Below are 22,301 nucleotides of genomic sequence, written 5' to 3'. Positions count from 1 at the left end.
TAATGCCTGCTGCCCAGCACACATACTCACCTTTCTTTATCTCCCCCCCCCCCCACTCCATTCACCTGCTGAGAAAAAAGAAAATATCTGTTATTTCTTAAATACAATAGCATGTGGCTTTGCCTACTGTCCAGGACTGTCGCATGGGGCAGGGAGGGTCCTCAGCCCTGTGTAGAATGAGTTGAAGCTGAGGATAAGTATACACTGTTGGGGAAAAGGGCATTAAAGTGAACCGGATACGTTTCCTGTGTTGGTAAAGTTCTCGCTGTTCTCTTTAAAATGGTTGTAAACCCTTACCAATACCCAGTGAAGTGACTAGCCTCAGGTGATACACAGAAGAGAAGCAAATCCTCCAACATAAGTTGTACCTGTTAATTTGTGGCATTTGTCCTGCACATTTTTGTAAAGCTCAGAGATGAAAATTATTTTTGAAAGACTCACAAAGCAGGGGGAAGAGAGCTGCAGTTACACACTACACAAGAGCTCTGAGAGCTGATTGGAGGGAAGGGACACACCCTCCTTCACAGAGCAACAAAGCTGAGGCTGTCAATCACTAGCTGCCTGCTGGAGATCCCTCCCCTTACACGTTTAACTCATGGTGTCAGGAAAACTTGTCAGAAGTGATTCATGCGGACAACAGAGTAAGCAGAGAGGAGATGGAGAGAGGCAAGTAAACACTATTGAAATATATATTTTGTTCAGATTTAATGTCTGAAGTTTACAACCACTTTTAAGTTTTATATATTTAGGAGAAAATTATTTGCTGTTACTCAGGAGAGTTGGGAAGGTAAGCACTACACTTTTCCCTCAAGCAAGAGGGGTTTTATGCTACTTTGGTAGTATTCAGACTCTGGCACCTCCCTTTTTTCTTGATCGACACAGAGATGTTTCTACACCTTGAATGCAGTGTGCCTGTTGTAAATTACATTGATTGGACATGGTTTGGAAAGGCACACATCTCTCTATTAAAGGCCTCACAGCTAACAATGCACTCTGTATCAAAGCAAAAACCATGCAATCAAAGGAACTGCCTGCAGAGCTCAGAGACAGGATTACTGCAAGGTACAGATCTGGGGAAGGCCACAAAGACTTTGTGCTGTGCTGAAGGTTCCCAAGAGCACAGCGGACTCCATAATTCTCAAATGGAAGAAGTTTGGCACAACTAAGACTTCCAAGAGCTTGTTGCCTGTCCAAACTGAGCAATTGGGGAGAAGGGTCTTAGTAAAGAGAGTAGGCCAAGAACCCGATGGTCACTCTGACTGAGCTCGAGATCATGTGTGGACATTTACTACTGGTCCCTGAGCCTGACCCCTGACCGAAACACTCTGCTTTAGCAGTCCAAAGTTATGATGGGTTGATGAACCAGCAGGGGGAGCTGGTTTAGGTGTGATTCAAGGCACACTTGAACTTGGGAACTTGCTTTTCAGACAGGTTCTATAACCACTATTGTCAAACTGATTGAGGTGTTTCCTGGTAAGTGATAGGAGATCCAAGCATTTATATTGTCAGTGTAAGCAATGATGTACATTTCTTCTCAGGTCATGGATATAGTCACTATAAAGCTTAAAAAAAACCACTGTCACCTTTTCTTGTCTTTTTTCTTTCCCGGGGGGATGTACAACACACTGCCTAAGTGAACATCAGTAGAACAATATCAAACAGAGAATAATAAATGAGTTAAGAATTTGCCAGGTAAGATTCCAAATGTGCAATACAATATTGCATGTATTGTTTATCCAAGGTTCAGTCCTAAGCTGACCAGTGTTCTTCATAGGCCTTCTTTGCTGGATGCTTAGTCCAGAAGTGCTATATTCCAATTAGGGCGTCAGAAGATTAGAGTCATAACATTGGAAAGAGGGATCGCATTGGTTACTAGAAGTAAAGGCAATATAGGTATACCCACCTGACAATTTGTTTATTGCTTGGAAATGTGGAACGAAATAAACACACATCTCCATTTTTTCTTTACACATCTCAGAAAAAACAAACAAACCCTTTTTCATATTAGCAGTTAAGTTGCTAAATTTAGTGTAAGCTATAGGCAAATAGCATGCAAGCTCTATCCAGAATACAGTTGAATTATTGCCGAGCGATTAACTTGGGGAGTATAAAGAGTGGGAAAATGAAAAAGAGAAACAATTACCTTTATATAGGCCGAGCGAAACAGAGGAGGGCTCTCACATGTGGCCAACTTGCATCGTACATAAAAATATAAGTCCAAAAATAAAGGGACAAGCTGGTCATTCAGCTATAGTTGCTACAGTAGCAAAGGCCCTCAGCACCAAACAAAAGAACCATAACCCAGCATATGCCTACCTGGCTGGCTGTTTGGGATTAGGGTCGGAGTTCAGTGGCTGTAGCAATAGAGAGGTTTAGGCTGTCAGCTGGATGAATGAACAAGCAGGTTACCCTAGCAGATAATGGTGGCTCACTTAAGCAGTATAAGCACTAGCCGGTTTTCACCAGAGCTCCTGCTGGTGGAGATGGGTGTTGCTGCATGCTAATGCGAGGTTGCAGCCCTCTGGATTGTCCCAGCAGAAAAAGAGCAAGTGGGGGTGTGCAGATGGGGAACAAGGAGAAAAACTGTTGATGAACAAGCCAAAAGGTCAGGAATGAGTAGTAGCTGGATAGGATGAGGCAGATGCAAAGCTGATGAACAAAAGGTCAGTAACAAGTAGTAGCTACATGGGTTCACAAGAGACGATAGCAAGTGGTAGCAAAGCCAAGGACAGCAGCAGGGATGCAAGGGAGCAAGAGATTGGCTGAAGAGAGCACAATAATTTGGCAAATACAGAGACATTGCTTAAATAGGAAGTTCATGGGGGGAACAAAGAGTTCAAGGTTACTAGAAACAAGGTACGAAGTAAGGCAAGAACCACAGCCAGACACTGCAGAGGTCCCATATTATGATCTGGATCCCAATACAAGCACCAACAACAGCAAATTAGAGATGGGGACACTGCAACTGCCTCATCTCTGGACCCATAATCCTACAGGAAATCCACAGACACACTGCCCAGACCTGAATAACAGTTTTGTATGAACTGGAACATTGATGGTAGTCACTAACAACTCAAGGACTTTCACAGAAAGTGCAAAAGTATACTGTAGATAATAAACTGGAATTCATACTTTAAGTCTCTACATGTTTTTGTGGACATTTATAGCCACTTCTTCACGAGACTAGGAGAATTTTAATAGTTTATAACTCAATGTATAAACTTAAACCGGCCAGATTAAAAACATACCTGTCTGTGGAGAGGGATAAGTGAGGGGATAAATCCCCTGACACCCAGTAAGCATTGCCCTTGTTCCCCAGAAAAATCTAGTCCATGGGTTGTTTCCTTTGAAGACATCTGGCACTCTGGGTCCTTTCAGATTTCAGCGTGAGCTCAGAATTGGGACTTTTTCTCAATGATTGGGACCAAGAACTCTGACATTGAGGAAGACCACATTACTGTAAAGCCATCAATACTATTACATTACTGCAGACAAGTATTGTCTTAAGCTTCAGGAAACGACACACATCCTTGTCTTATATAGATAGATCTTCATGCATGATGTTTATGGTAAACCGTTATTGAGACAACAAAGGAGAGTGTTGACAGTTGGGTCCACATACATATGAAAGACATAAATGTATTTAATTTGGCTGGTCATTAAAAACTAACAAATTTTGTATTACAAAACCGGTTAATCCTGCTGTTCTGTTTCCACCTCCTGTCTATGTCCCCACTGCAGTTGGATATTTTGCAGAGCAGTTGACAGCTAGTGCACATGCTCTGTTTTCAGTGTAATTTCTACCCTGAGCATCTCCCTATCACAGCTGAGCAGCCCATATGTCTTTAGAGTCACACCTGTGGGCATATACACAATGGTGAATTACAGCCTACTCCCTTGCTCTTCCTAATCAGCTAAACATAATGGTGGCAGGATATTACATCTTGATTGATGGCGGCTTCACCTCCCTGTTTCTAACAGGCAGGCTGGAGGGGCATGACACAGCCTGTGACTGCCAGAAATCCACCCCCATCATGTTACTGCCATAAAATAATAGAGATTTCATATATATATATTTGTATGCATATTTAAAACAGTTTATTGGTATTATTTATTTTAACTCCAAATCCAAAAGGCTGTTTTTTTCATTCTGAACATGTGACCAATAGCAAAGGACTAGAAGCTACTCCAGCTTATATTTCCCTGCAGACAGGCTGGGAAAGCGCTAGGTCATGTGACAGCATGTGTTTAGCATCACGTTATGTTTGCACATTCAGCCATACCTCCCAACTTTCTGAGATGGGAATGAGGGACACCGAATAGCAAAAGTATATAGGCATAGGACACACCCCGTCACGCCTCCCTTAAAGAAGAATTGTACAAAAAAATGATTGGTTAAACCCACAAGTGCTTTTTTTTAACCACTATTATTCCTTTATATTGGCTTTCGGAATTTACAAATGCAGCAATTTAGAAATTGGATGAAAGGTTTAGCCCTATATAAAACACTTTCTGATAGATAAGCAGTGCATTTTATATACAACGATATAAGACCAAAATGAGGGACAAATGAGGAGGAAAGAGGGGCAAAGTGTCAGGGCAGGAATGCTGGAATGGGCAGGCAGGCCTATGGTACGGTCACGCTGCGACTGACGACAGCCACTACCCACAGACCAGAGTCCCTCAGGGAAAGGAGTATAAGCCCCAGGCTACCCTTCACCAGGGCCCCTGATGGTGGGGATGGACTTGACGCAGCCTGAGACCAGGTCGCGGCCCCCGAGTGACCCCAGCTGCGATAACGACTGCCGCCAATGGCGTACAGCTGGTGGGAGCTAGATGGTAACACGAGTAGAGTAGTCAGACAAGCTGGGTCAATAACAACGGAGCAGACAGTACTAGACGGTAGGCAAAGAATACTCAGGTCACGGGCCGGGTTCAGCAACGGGAGGTCAGGTAAAGGGTTAACGCAGAGAGTAGTCTTGTCCAAGCCGAGTCGGTTACCAGGAGAGCAATGGGAACAACACAAGAGCTTGCAACAGGGCAACATACAGGACACAAGTGCAGAGCACACTTCCAGACAGCAGGTTTAAATGTGCTCAACCACACTCTTCTGAGGAGGAGCCGCAGAAGCCTGAAGGCATAAAGGTTCCCACCATGCTTTGCAGAAAACCAAGATGGATGCCAGCTCATGGAGATGCACAAGCTCTGAAGAAAGGTAGGACCTTGACAGTACCTCCTCCTCAAGGGCCCCTCCCCCTCCGCGGCTCAACAAAAGGTTTCTGAGGAAATCGGGCGTGAAAAGCGCGGAGGAGGGCAGGAGCATGAACATCCGTGGAAGGAACCCAGGAACGTTCCTCGGGACCATAACCACGCCAATGGACCAGAAACTGTACCCGACCGCGGACCAACCGAGAATCCAAGATGCGGCTCACCTCATACTCCTCCTGGCCGTCGATCCTGATAGGACGAGGCCGATGCGGAGAGGCAGTAAAGCGATTACAGATCAGAGGTTTCAACAGGGATACGTGGAAGACATTGGAGATGTGCATCCCAGGAGGAAGAGCAAGGGCATAGGCAACCGGGTTCACCCTGCGAAGAATGCGGAAAGGACCAAAAAAAACGGGGGGCCAGCTTTGGTGCGGGCACCCAAAGCTTGAGGTTGCGAGTAGACAACCACACCCGATCTCCGACCTGGTATGAGGGAGCGGGCAACCGTCTAGGATCAGCCTGGAGCTTCTGGCGCTGTGCTGAGTCCTTCAAGGACCTCTGAATCTGCCCCCATGAGGAGCTCAGAGCAGCCAGGTGGTTATCCACAGCCGGAATGTCCTGTGGAGAGAACAACTCAGGCAATACAGCGGGTTGGAACCCATAGTTGGCCATGAAGGGGGACATCCCAGAGGAGGAGTTGACAGCCGAGTTCCTCGCAAACTCTGCCCATGGCAGGAGATCGACCCAGTTGTCCCGATGATCCGATATATAGCAACGAAGGAATTGTTCCAGGGCCTGGTTGGAACGCTCCGCAGCCCCATTGGACTGAGGGTGGTAGGCCGAAGAGAAGGAAAGCTTGATACCCAACTGGGAGCAGAAGGCGCTCCAGAACCTGGACACAAACTGGCTCCCACGGTCCGAGACAATCACCTTGGGCAACCCGTGCAAGCGAAAGATCTCCTTGGCGAAAACCGTAGCCAGTTCTTGTGCAGTCGGCAATTTCTTGAACGGAACGCAATGGCACATCTTAGAAAAACGATCGATCACCATAAGAATGACCGTATGACCTTGAGACGCAGGAAGATCCACAATAAAATCCATGCCCAGGTGTGACCAGGGACGCTCCCCATTGGGAATGGGTTGCAGAAGGCCCAATGGAAGGTGCCGAGGAGATTTATTCTGGGCACAGACCGAACAAGCTGCTACATATGAGGCGATGTCAGAACGGAGAGATGGCAACCAGAATAACCGAGAAACGACCCAGGACAATTGTTTCCTACCAGGATGACCGGCAGTCTTGGAATTATGGTAGCAAGCGGGTACGCAATCCCTCAGGTACAAAACATCTTCCAGCCGGTCTCTCAGGGGGAGCGTTAGTTTGAGCCGCCAAAATCTGCTCCCCAAGGGGAGAAGTCAGGTTGGTACGAATGGCAGCCAGGATCTGGTTTGGAGGAATGACCGAGGTCGGCTCAGTGTCCTCCCTGGACAGCTCAGAGTATTGCCGCGACAAGGCATTAGCCCTGACATTCTTGGAACCAGGCAAGTAAGAGACCACATAGTTAAAATGTGACAAAAACAGAGCCCACCTGGCCTGACGGGGTGTCAACCTCTTAGCCTCCGAGAGATATGTGAGGTTCTTGTGGTCAGTGAGAACTAGGACCGGGACCACAGAACCCTCAAGCAGGTGCCTCCATTCCTTGAGAGCCAGAATAATGGCCAACAACTCCCTGTCTCCAATCTGGTAGTTGCACTCTGCAGAGGAAAGCTTCTTGGAGTAGAACGCACAAGGAAGTAGGGGTCCCTCGGGTGACCGACGCTGGGACAAGAGGGCGCCTACTCCTGTCTCAGATGCATCAACCTCGAGAACAAAAGGCAACCCAGGATTGGGATGAGACAGAATTGGGGCCGAAGTGAAGGCGGCTTTCAGAGCCTTGAAAGCTGAGATGGCCTCGGGTGACCACTCGTGAGGGTTACTGCCCTTCTTGGTCAGATCTGAGAGAGGCTTGGACAGTGTGGAAAAGTTCCTAATAAACTTCCGATAATAGTTGGCAAATCCCAAAAAGCGCTGAATGGACCGAAGACCACTGGGACGAGGCCACTGCAGAACCGCTGAAACCTTCTCAGGGTCCATAGAAAAACCCACCGGGGAAATGATGTAGCCCAAAAAGGCAACCTGGGATTGGTGAAATTCACACTTCTCGAGCTTACAGAAAAGCTCGTTTTCACGTAACCGTTGCAGCACCCGCTTAACATCCTGGATATGAGTCTCCATAGACGCAGAGTAAACCAGGATGTCGTCCAAGTAAACCACCACGCACTGCTGCAACAAGTCACGTAAGACATCGTTAATAAACTCCTGAAAGACCGCGGGTGCGTTACACAACCCGAAGGGCATAACCAGGTATTCATAGTGGCCGGTTCTGGTGTTGAACGCGGTCTTCCACTCGTCGCCCTCCTTGATCCGTACGAGGTTGTAGGCAGCCCTAAGGTCGAGTTTAGTAAAGACCGTTGCTCCCTTGAGGCGGTCAAACAACTCGGTGATCAACGGAATAGGATAAGCATTTTTAATCGTGATCCGATTGAGACCCCTAAAATCAATGCAGGGTCTCAGCTCACCTCCCTTCTTTTTCACAAAAAAAAACCCAGCTCCTGCTGGAGACGTAGACTTGCGAATGTGCCCCCGGGAAAGCGCATCCGCAACGTATTCCTCCATGGCCTGATTCTCTGCCACCGAAAGAGGATACACCCTGCCACGCGGAGGAGTAGCACCAGTTTGTAAGGTTATGGCACAATCGTATGGATGATGAGGAGGCAGGGCACCGGCGCGCACCTTGTCAAACACGTCCAGGTACTCCCCATATTCAGTGGGCAGCACAGAGTCCGAGGAGGTGCACAGCACCTTAACCGGACCACGGATGCAACCAGCCCTACACCGTGGTGACCATGAGAGAATCTCGGCCGATCGCCAATCAAAGGTCGGATTGTGCCTCTGAAGCCAGGGATAGCCCAAAACCACGGAGTAGTGCGGGGAAGAAATTACCTGGAAACAGGCCAATTCCCTGTGAACAGCCCCAATAGCTACCTCCACCGGCAGGGTCTCGTGGGTAACCTGCGATGGCTGCAAGGGCCTGCCATCTATCGCCTCGAGAACCAATGGAGTCTCTCAAGCCTGCAGAGGAATGGAGTACTGGGCAGCAAACGAACTGTCCATAAACAAACCGCCAGCCCCAGAGTCTACCAACGCCTGGGCCGTCACCGAGCCTCCTGCCCAAGAGAGGACAACGGTGATAAGCAGTTTATCTTTACGGGAAACCGGGGACGAGGAAACTTTACCCAAGATCTGCCCCCGACAGGATCTCAGGTGCGGGCGTTTCCCGGACGGACCGGACAGGACTGCCGAAAATGCCCCCCGAGTCCACAGTACAGGCAGCGACTCTCCCGACGCCGAGAGGCCCGCTCCCCCTCGGAAAGGCGAGCAAACCCCAGCTGCATGGGCTCACTACCAGACAAACCATCCCCAGGAGGCGTGGGAGGAGAGGGAGGCACGGGTGGGACAGAAAACGTAGGCGCCAAACGGTTAGGAGGCCTCCGCAGCCGCTCCTTAAATGAAGGCCTCTCTCTGAGCCTGGTGTCAATCAAGATTAGGAAGGAGATGAGTGCCTCTAACTCCCAAGGCAGTTCTTTGGCTGCGATCTCGTCCTTCAACGCATCAGAGAGACCATGAGAGAAAGAAGCCACTAGAGCCTCATTGTTCCAACCCACCTCTGCCGCCAAAGTACGAAATTCGATGGCGTACTCGGCAACGGTTCGTGAACCCTGATGCATGGACATGAGCAATTTGGTAGCAGAAGCGGAGCGAGCGGGTACGTCGAATACCATACGGAAGGAGGCAACGAAACGGGTAAACACGTGAATCACCGGGTCATTCCTCTCCCATAAGGGATTAGCCCAGGCCAAGGCCCTATCAGAGAGTAACGAGATTAGGAAGCCCACCTTTGCCCTCTCAGTAGGGAAAGCATGAGGTATTAATTCAAAGTAAATCCCCACTTGGTTAAGGAAACCACGACACTGACTCGGTTCCCCCCCAAAGCGCTGAGGAAGAGGGGCAGAACCAGTCATACCTCTGGGTACCGCGGGTTCCACAACAGATGCGGAGGTAGGTGCAACAACCGGAGCAACAGTGGGAGAGTCCACCGGAGTAACAACTGCCCTAATAGCCCCAGGGGTAAGGTGCGCTGTGCGTGCAAGCAGAGCCTACAACGCCTGAGCGAACTGATCCAACAAGCGATCCTGTTGGTCAAGTCTGGCGAGTAACATAGGGATCGAAGGCGTACCTGCACCGTCAGGATTCATGGCACTTGTGTAATGTCAGGGCAGGAACGCTGGAATGGGCAGGCAGGCCTATGGTACGGTCACGCTGCGACTGACGACAGCCACTACCCACAGACCAGAGTCCCTCAGGGCACGGAGTCTAAGCCCCAGGCTACCCTTCACCAGGGCCCCTGATGGTGGGGATGGACTTGACGCAGCCTGAGACCAGGTCGCGGCCCCCGAGTGACCCCAGCTGCGATAACGACTGCCGCCAATGGCGTACAGCTGGTGGGAGCTAGATGGTAACACGAGTAGAGTAGTCAGACAAGCTGGGTCAATAACAACGGAGCAGACAGTACTAGACGGTAGGCAAAGAATACTCAGGTCACGGGCCGGGTTCAGCAACGGGAGGTCAGGTAAAGGGTTAACGCAGAGAGTAGTCTTGTCCAAGCCGAGTCGGTTACCAGGAGAGCAATGGGAACAACACAAGAGCTTGCAACAGGGCAACATACAGGACACAAGTGCAGAGCACACTTGCAGACAGCAGGTTTAAATGTGCTCAACCAGACCCTTCTGAGGAGGAGCCGCAGAAGCCTGAAGGCATAAAGGTTTCCACCATGCTTTGCAGAAAACCAAGATGGATGCCAGCACATGGAGATGCACAAGCTCTGAAGAAAGGTAGGACCTTGACACAAAGGGATTGTTTTAAATCGGGGACAGTTGGGAGCTATGCATTGAGCTTTGAACTTTTATAATACTCCTAGTCTCCTGAAGATATGCACCAAGAAGAAATGCATAGAGATGTCACATTGACGCCCATCACTCTGTGAATTGAAGGAATATTGGGCTTTGATACGAATTGCATTGAATTTCTCCAGTATATCACACAATGGAGCAAGGTAAAAAAGATCTTCTAGCAATATGATGCATACATTCATGCCAGCCATACATTTTTACGATGCACCTTTCATCCCTTTTGCGGTCAGCCATTTTTGCAAACTTTTTTGCACGTTTAAAAAAAATAATATTAGGCCTGAAGCTCAGTTAAATAATTATACAGTGAAGGAAATAATCATTTGATCCCCTGCTGATTTTGAATGTTTGCCCACTCACAAAGAAATGATCAGTCGAAAAATTGAGTGGTGAGTGAGGTGTATTGTAACACGGAGAGACAGAATAGCAACAAAAAATTCAAAAGAAATGTATGTCTAACAAATTATGCACTGATTCGCATGTTCATGATGGAAATAAGTATTTGATCCCCTATCATTCAGCAGGATTTCTGGCTACCAAATGTCTTTCATTCAGGTAACACGCTAAGATTAGACGCAGTCTCTTAAAGGGAGTGCTGCTAATCTCATTTTGTTACCTGTATAAAAGACACCTGTCCACAGGAGCAATCAAACAATCAGATTCCAAACTCTCCACCATGGCAAAGACCAAAGAGCTGTCCAAGGATGTCAGGGACAAGATTGTAGACCTACACAAGGCTGGACTGGGCTACCAAACTATCGCAAAGCAGCTTGGTGAAAAGGTGACAACAGTTGGTGCAATCATTCACAAATGAAAACGCAAAACAACGGTCTCCCTAGGTCTGGTGCACCTTTGCGGTCAGCCATTTTTGCAAACTTTTTTGCTCATGTTTAAAAAAAAATAATTTTAGGCCTGAAGCTCAGTTAAATAATTATACAGTGATTATTTTCTGAAAGCAGATACCCTGTAGAATAAAATGGTAGTAGCTCCAGTTTTTTTACGTCACATGATTTTTGCACAATGATTTATCAAGTGCAACACTTCAGTAAACAATATACTAAATTCAATTTTAGGGCACACATACGCAGAACAATCACACAATTTTTTTTGTCAAAATATAAATGATGAGATTTCAGAGAGCAAAAAGATACCCAACATGTCAAGCTTTGTTGAGGGGAGTACTCTCTGTACAGCCACTGGATGACTGTCATTGGACAGCCGACAGTCATCTTGTGGCATGTACACACAGTCGCCGTGGCTTAGTGTGTGTAAAACCACCCACTGCAACTGCCAACGTAAGACTTAATGTGGTAGCAGTAAAAAGGTTAATGAACAATTCAGAAATACATGAATTTTATATTTGTGTACTTGTATCAGTACTCTTAAAGACCCAGGGTTTTCCTTTTCTTTTTTGCATATGACTATGCATAGGGTTGAGAGATAAATGAACTCACAGGTCATACTAATTGATTATTTTGTCACAGAGAGATTAGTATAAACTTGCACTCACTGGCTGACTGCAGAGACTACCAGGACTGAACCTATCTAGCATGAATCTCTTCAATGCTTACTGGCTAACTAGGGAGACTTCCAGGAATTAAACTATCCCAGCAGGAACCCACCATTGCTTGTTAGCTAACTGGAGAAACGTCCAGAAACCAGAGCTGGATAACCCCCCCCCCCCCCCCAGCTGATAGCTGATGGCTCTTTTACTGCCAGTGTTCATTTCTCCTGCAAGCAGCAGTATAGCAACACAGTCTAAGAATTCCTATGCCACCCTGTGGATGAGAAAGAAATTTGCTTTTTATTATTTTCAGAAGCTCTGGGCAATTCTATCTATCTATCCATTCAGTCGTATCCAATCCTTGGCGAATGCATGGACCATCCCTCGTAAGTGACTTTTCCCATGAATTCTCTTTCCATTATTTTACAGAGTAGGTTGCCAGGTCTTTCCTCAACCCCTACCATGCAGGAGATCCCACGTGGCCAGGGATGAAACTAGGACAATTTAGACAGGAGCCAATTAACCTACCAGCATGTCTTTGGAGTGTGGGAGGAAACTGGAGTACCCGGAGGAAACCCACGCAAACACAGGGAGAACATGCAAACTCTATGCAGGAGGTGCCATGGTTGGGAATTGAACTCATGACCCAATTACTGCAAGGCTGAAGTTCTAACCTCTAAGCCACTGTGCCGCCACTCTGGGCAATTACCCAAATAACCTATAACAAATTCATAGATCTACATAAAGTGCAATTTTAAACAAAGTGTGTAATATAAAATGTCCCAAAAAAGTGCTTTGTGCTTCTCAAAAATTTAAGTGACCAGTTTCAGTGCTGTGATTTACCTTTAAAATATGGTGCCATTTGTGTCCCTCCACTCCTTTTCTCTCTGTCACCATGTGAGTAACGTTCACCCATACACCTCACTCACCAGATCAAAAAACCCACTAAGCCCTGGGTCAAATTACGATCACAAAAAAATAGGGTTTACACCACTCCTGCTCTCTGTCTCCACCTGGGTTATCCACCCCTCGTTCGTATTAAGCAGTGGTCACCTTTGTACACTTAATACAGTGCCTTGAAAAAGTATTCATACCCCTTGAAATTTTCCACATTTTGTCATGTTACAACCAAAAACGTAAATGTATTTTATTGGGATTTTATGTGATAGACCAACATAAAGAGGCACTTAATTGTGACGTGAAAGGAAAATGATAAACGGTTTTCATAATTTTTTACAAATAAATATCTGAAAAGTGTGGCATGTATTTGTATTCAACTCCCTTTACTCTGATACCCCTAACTAAAATCTAGTTGAACCAATTGTCTTCAAAAGTCACATAATTAGTAAATAGAGTCAATTTATGTGTAATCTCACTATAAATATAGCTGTTCTGTGAAGCCATCAGAGGTTTGTTAGAAAACATTAGTGAACAAACAGCATCCTGAAGGCCAAGGAATACACCAGACAGGTCAGGGATAAAGTTGTGAATAATTTTAAAGCAGGGTTAGGTTATAAAAAAAATATGCCAAGCTTTGAATATCTCACAGAGCACTGTTCAATCCATCATCCAAAAATGGAAAGAGTATGGCGCAACTGCAAACGTACCAAAACATGGTCTCCCACCTAAACTGGCAAGGAGAGCATTAATCAGAGAAGCAGCCAAGAGGCTCATTGGTAACTCTGGAGGAGCTGCAGAGATCCACAACTCAGGTGGTAGAATCTGTCCACAGGACAACTATTAGTCGTGCACTCCACAAATCTGGATTTTATGGAAGTGTGTCAAAAAGAAAGCCATTGCTGAAAAAAAAGCCGTAAGAAGTCCCATTTGCAGTCTGCGAGAAGCCGTGTGAGGGACACAGCTAACATGTGGAAGAAGGTAATCTGGTCAGAGGACACCAAAATTGAACTTTTTGGCCTAAAAGCAAAACGCTACAGTGCATCCAGAAAGAATTCACATTGCTTAACTTTTAGCCACATTTTGTTATGTTACAGCCTTATTTCAAAATGGATTAATTTTGTTTTTTTCCTCAACATTCTACAAACAATATCCCATAATGACAACGTGAAAGAAGTTTGTTTTGAAATCTTTGCAATTTATTAAAAATAACAAATGAAAAAAACCATATGTACATAAGTATTCACAGCCTTTGCTCAATACTTTGTTGAAGCACCTTTAGCACCAATTACAGCCTCAGGTCCTTTTGAGTATGATGCTACAAGCTTGGCACACCTATTTTGGGGCAATTTATCCCATTCTTCTTTGCAGTACACCTCAAGCTCCATCAGGTTGGATGGGGAGCGTCGGTGCACAGCCATTTTCAGATCTCTCCAGAGATGTTCAATCGGGTTCAAGTCTGGGCTCTGGCAGGGCCAATCCAGGACATTCACAGAGTTGGCCCATAGCCAATCCTTTGTTATGTTGGCTGTGTGCTTAGGGTCATTGTCCTTTTGAAAGATGAACCGTCGCCCCAGTCTAAGGTCCAGAGAGCTCTGGAACAGGTTTCATCAAGGATGTCTCTGTACATTGTTGTATTCATCTTTCCTTCAATCCTGACTAGTCTCCCAGTTCCTGCCAGTGAAAAACATCCCCACAGCATGATGCTGCCACCACCGTGCTTCACTATAGGGATGGTATTGGCCAGGTGGTGAGCGGTGCCTGATTTCCTCCAGACATGATGCTTGGCATTCAGGCCAAAGAGTTCAATCTTTGTTTCATCAGACTATTATTATTATACAGTATTTATATAGCGCCAAAGGGTATGCTCAGCGCTGTACAGTAGCAAGGGGGACAGAACATGAGACAAAACAGTAACAATACAATACACGAGACTAGAGTTTTGTTTCTCATGGATAGAGTCCCTCAGGTATCTTTTGGCAAACTCCAGGTGATCTGCCATTTGCCTTTTACTGAGGAGTGGCTTCCGTCTGGCCAATCTACCATACAGGCCTGATTGATGGAGTGCTGCAGAGATGGTTGTTCTTCTGGAAGGTTTTCCTCTCTCCACAGAGAAACGTTGGAGCTCTTTCAGAATGACCATCGGGTGCTTGGTTACCTCCCTGGCTAAGGCCCTTCTCCCTCGATCGCTCATTTTGGCCGGGTGGCCCGCTCTAGGAAGATTCCTGTTGGTTCCAAACTTCTTCCATTTACAGATGATGGAGGCCCCTGTGCTCATTGGGACCTTCAACGCTGCAGAAATTTTTCTGTTTCCTTCCCCAGATCTGTGCCTTGATACAATCCTGTCTCGGAGGTCTACGGAAAATTCCTTGGACGTCATGGCTTGGTTTGTACTCTGACATGCACTGTTAACTGTGGGACCTTATATAGACAGTTTTATGCCTTTCCTAATCACTTCCAATCAACTGAATTTCCCACAGGTGGACTCCAATCAAGTTGTGGAAACATCTCAAGGATGATCAGTGGGAACAGGATCCACCAGAGCTCAATTTTGAGTGTCATGGTAAAGGCTGTGAATACTTATGTACATGTGTTTTTTTAATTTTTTTATTTTTAATAAATTGCAAAGATTTCAAAACGAACTTCTTTCACTTTGTCATTATGGGGGTATTGTTTGTGAGGGATGATGTCGTATAAATCCACCATGATGTGTTTTAGCAAACACAAAGAGGAGGAGCTTACGTTGACCCAGGGCTGACTGGGTCATTTGATCTGGTAAGTAAGGGGTATGCGTGAACGTTAATCACATGGTGACGGAAAGAAAATAAGTGAAGGGACGGAAATAATACTATAATTTTAATGTGAATCACAGCGCTAAAGCTGGACACTTGAATTTTTGTGAAAGACTTTGTAAAATTTCATATTACGTACTTTTGTTTGGAATTGCACTTTATTTATGTAAATAGATATATGAATTTGTTATAGGTTATTTATGTATATATAAATTAATTATTGGGCACGGAGCATAGGCGTACACTAATTCATTATATACACACACACACATACAGTTGTGTTCAAAATAATAGCAGTGTGTTGAAAAAAGTGAATAAAGCTCAAAATCCTTCTAATAGCTTTTATTTCCATACACACAAATGCATTGGGAACACTACACATTCTATTCCAAATCAAAACACGAAGAAAAATATATCAAATTTGTGTTGTTCCTCTAAAAAAATTTAAGAAAAGTTAGACTGTTCAAAAAAATAGCAGTATTTGTATTCTTTACAAACTCAAACATTCACTATATAAACTGAAAAATGTTTGAAGATTTTGCTTTCCTTTGAATCACTTAATATTTAGTTGTCTAACCACTGTTTCTGAGAACTGCTGTACATCTGTGTTGCATGGAGTCAACCAACGTCTGGCACCTGTTAACAGGTATTCCAGCCCAGGATGATTGGACTACATTCCACAGTTCTTCTCTATTTCTTGGTTTTGCCTCAGAAACTGCATTTTTGATGTCACCCCACAAGTTTTCTATTGGATTAAGATCCGGGGATTGGGCTGGCCACTCCATAACGTCAATCTTGTTGGTCTGGAACCAAGATGTTGCACGTTTACTGGTGTGTTTGGGGTCATCGTCTTGTTGGAACACCCATTTCAAGGGCATTTCCTCTTCAGCATAAGGCAGCATGACCTCTTCAAGTATTCTGATGTATTCAAACTGATCCATGATCCCTGGTATGCGATAAATAGGCCCAACACCGTAGTATGAGAAACATCCCCATATCATGATGCTTGCGCAACCATGCTTCACTGTCTTCACAGTGTACTGTGGCTTGAATTCAGTGTTTGGGGGTCGTCTGACAAACTGTCTCCGGCCACTAGATCCAAAAAGAACAATCTTACTTTCATCAGTCCACAAAATGTTGAGCCATTTCTCTTTAGGCCAGTCAATGTGCTCTTTGGCAAATTGTAACCTCTTCAGCACGTCTTTTTTTCAACAGTGGGACTTTGCGGGGGCTTCTTGCAGATAGCTTGGCTTCACATAGGCGTCTTCTAATTGTAACAGTACTCACAGGTAACTTTAGACCTTCTTTGATCTTCCTGGAGCTGATTGTTGGCCTAGTCCTTGCCATTTTGGTTATTCTTCTATCCATTTGAATGGTAGTTTTTTGCTTTCTTCCACATCTTTCAGGTTTTGGTTGCCATTTTAAAGCATTTGCGATCATTTTAGCTGAGCAGCCTATCATTTTCTGCACTTCTTTATAGGTTTTCCCCTCTCCAATCAACTTTTTAATCAAGGTACGCTGTTCTTCTGAACAATGTCTAGAATGACCCATTTTCCTCAGAATTTCAGAGAGAAATGCACTGTAACCAGTATGTACAACATTTGCTGCCTTCCTTCCTTAAATAAGGGCAATAATTGCCACCTGTTTTTCAAAGGATGAATGACCTCACTAATAGAACTCCACACTGCTATTATTTTTAACATGCCCCTTTCAATTAGTGATTCAATTACACAAATACAGCAGCATGCATGTCATGACTGTTGTATATATATACACACACACACACACACACACACACACACATATATACACACACACACACACACACGTTAGTGCTGGGTTGGACCCCCTTTTGCCTTTAAGAACTGCCTTAATTCGTCATGGCATAGATTCAACAAGGTGTTGCAAACATTCCTTTAGATTTTAATCTATATTGACATGATTGCATCGCAAATTTGTTGGCTACACATACATGATGCGAATCTTCCATTCCACCACATTCCAAAGGTGCACTACTGGATTGCGATCTGGTGACTGTGGAGGCCATTGGAAGACAGTGAACTCATTGTCATGTTCAAGAAACCAGTTTGAGAGGATTTGAGCTTTGTGACATGGTGCATTATCCTGCTGGAAGTAGCCATCAGCCGATGTAATTTTTCTTTTTCACCCTGAAGTAGAGCTTTAATAGGTATGAATGGTGACAGGAATGCTGTCCCACAATTCGAGAATGGAAACAAGTGTTAGATAAGATAATGGAGGCGGAACTCTGTAAGAAACAACCAGAAGTTTAAGCCTAGTACACGATCAGAAAATTGTATGAAAAATACCGCTTTCAAAGCAATCGTACGATAATCTGAATATTAGTACACAGCTTTCGTCTGAAATTATTTGAGGGGACAAGCATGAAAATTTTTATCGTATAATTTTTGTTTAATCAGTACAATTTTCGTCCGAAAATACAATACAAATACATTACTTCACTTTCGAATTTTCTTTCCGTCGTGCAAGATTTTTCATAACTTTAGTAACCTCCTCACTTTTAAAATGAGACTAGCATGCAAAAAAAAACAAACAAAAAACTGGACAATCATTTGTCCAATATTCTCATACATGTGTATGGTGCTTTAGGGACATTGAATCAAGGAGGATGTATTATTCCTTTGAAATCGAGAAGTGCATTAATGATACCAAGACTCCCATCTCCTCTTATCCACAGTTTATTCTGGAAAGCCAACTTAGACTTAACTACCCAGCACACTCTTGAGAGAAACAGTATGGAATAGTTGATCACCTTATAGATCTTAGGTGAAGTTGTGTAGTCTAAAGCTGGCTATACGTTATACAAGTTTTTAATACAATTTCTTTTAGATTTACCTTCAACTATGTAACACAAAGGCCTGTCTGATTGCATACAAATGGAAAAGTGTTTAGGTCTGACATCAGAGGAAAAGTGTACAAAAAATTGTATAATGTATGGCCAGCCTACGTTACCAATGTCTGATTCTTCCTGGACTAGTTTTCCCTTTTTTTGTTTTAGTAATTTCTCTTGAAATTGCATTTTCTTTTCCTACCTGGACCCTCAGGTGCTCTGGTTACCGGATATCTTTCTGTAAAGGATTATGACATACGATTTGATATTTTTGTGTAGACAACTGTACTCAGGACACATAGATATGGTTTTGTACCTCAGTACTATTTTTATTCTAAATGTTGAATCTCTACGTTTTTGTTTTTTTTGCACAATAAATGTTCGAAATTTAAAACCAATAGGTTTTAATGGCAGAGCTCAACTAAAACTAAGTCTTCTTGAACATCTGAACATGGCTGTTTGTAGATTTAGGTCCAAACTTAACACAGCATTTGAATTCCCGCTGAAAGTCAACCTATTAAGAGCTATACACCAAAAGCTTTCACATGAACAAAGATTAAGAGCTTTTTAAAATATTGAATATCCTGATCTCCGCAGCCTATATACTTACCACAGAGTCTGGGTACATTCTTTTCACGCTCTCCAAAATTTCTGCTTTCTTCTTCTGGCGAGTGCCTTCATGGTAATCGATCCTGGCATTCTGCAGCTCACTAACAGTGATGTTCAGCTCCTCATTTACCTCTGACATCCTCTGATTACTGTATTCTATTTCACGAACAAGCTGTTCCTCCTGGTTCCTGTGCTCTTCAAGAGCTTTGCTGAAAACAATTAGAAATCACATTCTTTAATTAAGGGCAGAAGTGAAGGAAACAGGAACAGCCTTCAGGTATAGCTCAAAGCCATAAGTTTGATAACATTAGGACTTTGGTTTACCTGTAAAATCCTTTTCTTGGAGTACCTCACAGGACACAGGGGACTCCATATTCATGTCGGCTTGGGTTGTGTTGCCACCTTCAGGTCAACAAACACTGGCCAAAAAAAGCAGGAATTCCCACACAAGCAAAACCCCTCCCAGCTCAGCTAAGCCTCACTTTTTTTGCTACTGATTGTAGGTGATGGAGGTTCTTCCTTGTGTCACTCTGAAAATCTTCTGCTTGGCTTTGTTCCCTCCCAGCTCAGCTAAGCCTCAGTTTTGAAGTGAACAGCCAAGAAAGGAAGGATTTCTGCATACTATGATGAGCTCCAAGAAAAGGATTTTACAGGTAAATTAAAAAAACAAACATTTCTTAATCATACATTACAGGACACAAATGACTTCATAGTCTTGGCAGCTTGGGGTGTCCCAAAGCACTGAACATGAGGGATGGGCAACACAGAAAAAAGGCCAAACATGCCCAAAACCCAAAAAAACAGAACAAGGGGACACCACTATAAATCAGCCTGTAAGACCTTTTACCCAAAATTGACATTTGCAGAGGCATAAGCATCTACCTGATAGAACTAGTAAACATATAAAAAGAGGACCAGGTAAGAGACTTACATACTCTAACAGAAGCTTGATCAGTAACACACACTCCTGCTGCTCCAAGTAAGCAGACACTGCCAGATTCCTCTCACCAGCATGGAAGGGGTGCTGATCTAGCTCGCCACTGTAGCACACTAATAAAAAATCTGTAAGGCTGCACTCCCACAAATATTCAGAACATCCTCTTTATTATAACAATATATGTACATAGAAACTGCCCAAATGCACAGATGGGGAAAGATGAATGGTTGACGCATATCTTATTTGATTTAGTGTTTCCTCATAACCACTGAATCAAGTATGAAACACGTCAACCATACATCCCTCCCCAGTCTGTGCATTTGGGTTGTTTTTGTTTTGCATCATGTATATACTGTATATTGTTATAATATTGAGAACATTCTGAAGATTTGAGGGCGTTCAGCTATCCGGATTTTTACTAAGTGAAGTGAACAGAAGCTTGATACTGAGCGAGCCAGGAAGCACTGACACTCCTGGTGGAATGGGGCTTGACCAGGAAGGGAGGAACCTTGCCCTTGATAACAGGCCAAATAAATTAGCTGATGAATCCACCTAAAAAAAGAGTGAATCAAGAAGCAACTTGACCCTTGCAAACAGGGAATCAGACTGTTGAAATGAAGCTGTAGACTTCAGGTTAACTAAAATAGCTTGAACAACATCCAAAGAGTGAAGCACCTTTTTTTTAGGATGCTTAGGATTGGGACAAAAAGCTAGCAAAATAATCTCTTGATTAAGGTTGAATAAGGTAACCACCTTAGATAGAAAAGGTGAGTGTAGATAGTTGATGAAGGTAAACTTTTTGTCTCAGCCCTCGAATTGCTAAGTCTGTAGGACAGCTTGTTCTGTTGAAAAACTGCACTTACTGGCAGGATCGACAAGAGAAAATTAAGAAAGGAAGGAAAGCCTAAAACAGAACACTAATGCAGCCATCACATCTAAGAACTGGTAAGCTGCAAAATAATAAAGGTTTGCTTTTAGGTTTAACTAGTTGGAACCACCCCGCATTACATGACACCACATATTAAATTACATTACTTGAGCCACTCCTTTGTTGCCTTGGTGGTATGTTTTGGGTCACTGTAATGCTGGAAGACCCATCTATGCCCTATCTTCAGTGTTCTGGCTGAGGGAAGAAGGTTCTCATCCAAGATTTTACAATACATGGCCCCGTCTATTGGCCCCTCGATGCGGCAAAGTCGCTCTGCTGCTGGCTCCTGAGGATGTCAATCACCGGGTCCCGGACGGTGATTTTCTTCCGGGACTCGGTGATCGTCGGCAAAGCTGACAGGGGAGAGACCTGTGTAAAAACACAGATCTTTCTCCTGTCAGCATGGACATGCAGTTTTGTATCTCTCTGCATAACAGAGAGATAGAAAGCAGCAGGTCTGCTTAGTAAAACACAACACAGCACAGGATAAAATCACTCCATAACACACAGTTAACCATTTGATCGCCCCAGGTGTTAACCCCTTCCTGCCCAGTGTCATTCGTACAGTGTTGGTGCTTTTTATTAGCACTGATCACTGTATTAGTGTCACTGGAGAGGTCAGTGACAGTTAGTTCCTCCCCAGTGACAGATTGCCTGCCACAATTCCGCTACAAGTGGCTGATCACCGCCATTACTAGTATAAAGAAAAAATAACAAAAATTCCAGTATATATACCGCCATTTGTAGACACTATAACGTTCATGTAAACTAATTAATTTACATGTATTGTATTTTTCTTATTTATTACGAAATTTGATTTTTTTTATTTTTTTTACTGGATGTTCTATAGCAAAAAGTCAAAAATTATCTTTTTTTTTTCAAAATTGTCAGTCTGTTTTGTTTATAGCGCAAAAAAAAATGCACAAGTAATCAAATACCACCTAAAGAAAGCTCTATTTGTGAGAATAAAAGGACATACATTTCATTTATGTACAGCGTTGCATAACCGCGCAATTGTCAGTTAAAGTAACGCAGTGCTGTATCGCAAAAAATGGCCTGGTCAGGAAGGGGGGTAAATTTTCTGGAGGGCAAGTGGTTAAAAAACAGCCCCTCCTGGGTATCCCCCCTTTAACTCTACCCCTCTCCATGAGTCTTCAGTTTTGTGGCAAACAATTTAGAGTAACCCAGGAATAGAAGGGAAGAAGGCCTGTGTGCTCCAAGTTATGGCATTTAACCCCTTGCCTACCGGCCACTTTTACCCCCTTCCTGCCCAGGCCATTTTTCAGCTTTCAGCACTCTCATATTTTGAATGACAACTGCGTGATCACGCAACACTGTACCCAAACTAAATTTTTATCATATTTTTGAGACAGATAGAGCTTTCTTTTGGTGGCATTTCATCACCACTTTTTTTTTATTTTTTGCTAAACTAAAAAAGACTGAAAAGTTTTTTCTTAGTTTCTGTTCTAACATTTTGTAAATAAGTAGTTTTT

General features: G+C 44.0%; 1 protein-coding gene across 1 annotated transcript in view; it reads right to left on the bottom strand.

Annotated features, from left to right (window-relative positions):
- Positions 1–22,301, bottom strand: part of SMC1B (structural maintenance of chromosomes 1B) — a 191,437-nt gene that overhangs the window by 101,520 nt on the left and 67,616 nt on the right. Inside the window, exon 9 of the mRNA XM_089680767.1 lies at positions 18,945–19,152. Coding sequence (XP_089536893.1) covers positions 18,945–19,152 — 208 coding nt within the window. The remainder of the gene's footprint in view (positions 1–18,944; positions 19,153–22,301) is intronic.

Source organism: Staurois parvus, unplaced genomic scaffold (genome assembly GCF_062004578.1).
Source record: "Staurois parvus isolate SC_StPar_1 unplaced genomic scaffold, SC_StPar_1.0 ptg000249l, whole genome shotgun sequence".
NCBI classification, from domain to species: Eukaryota; Metazoa; Chordata; class Amphibia; order Anura; family Ranidae; genus Staurois; species Staurois parvus.
This window is presented reverse-complemented; position numbering and strand designations above follow the sequence as displayed.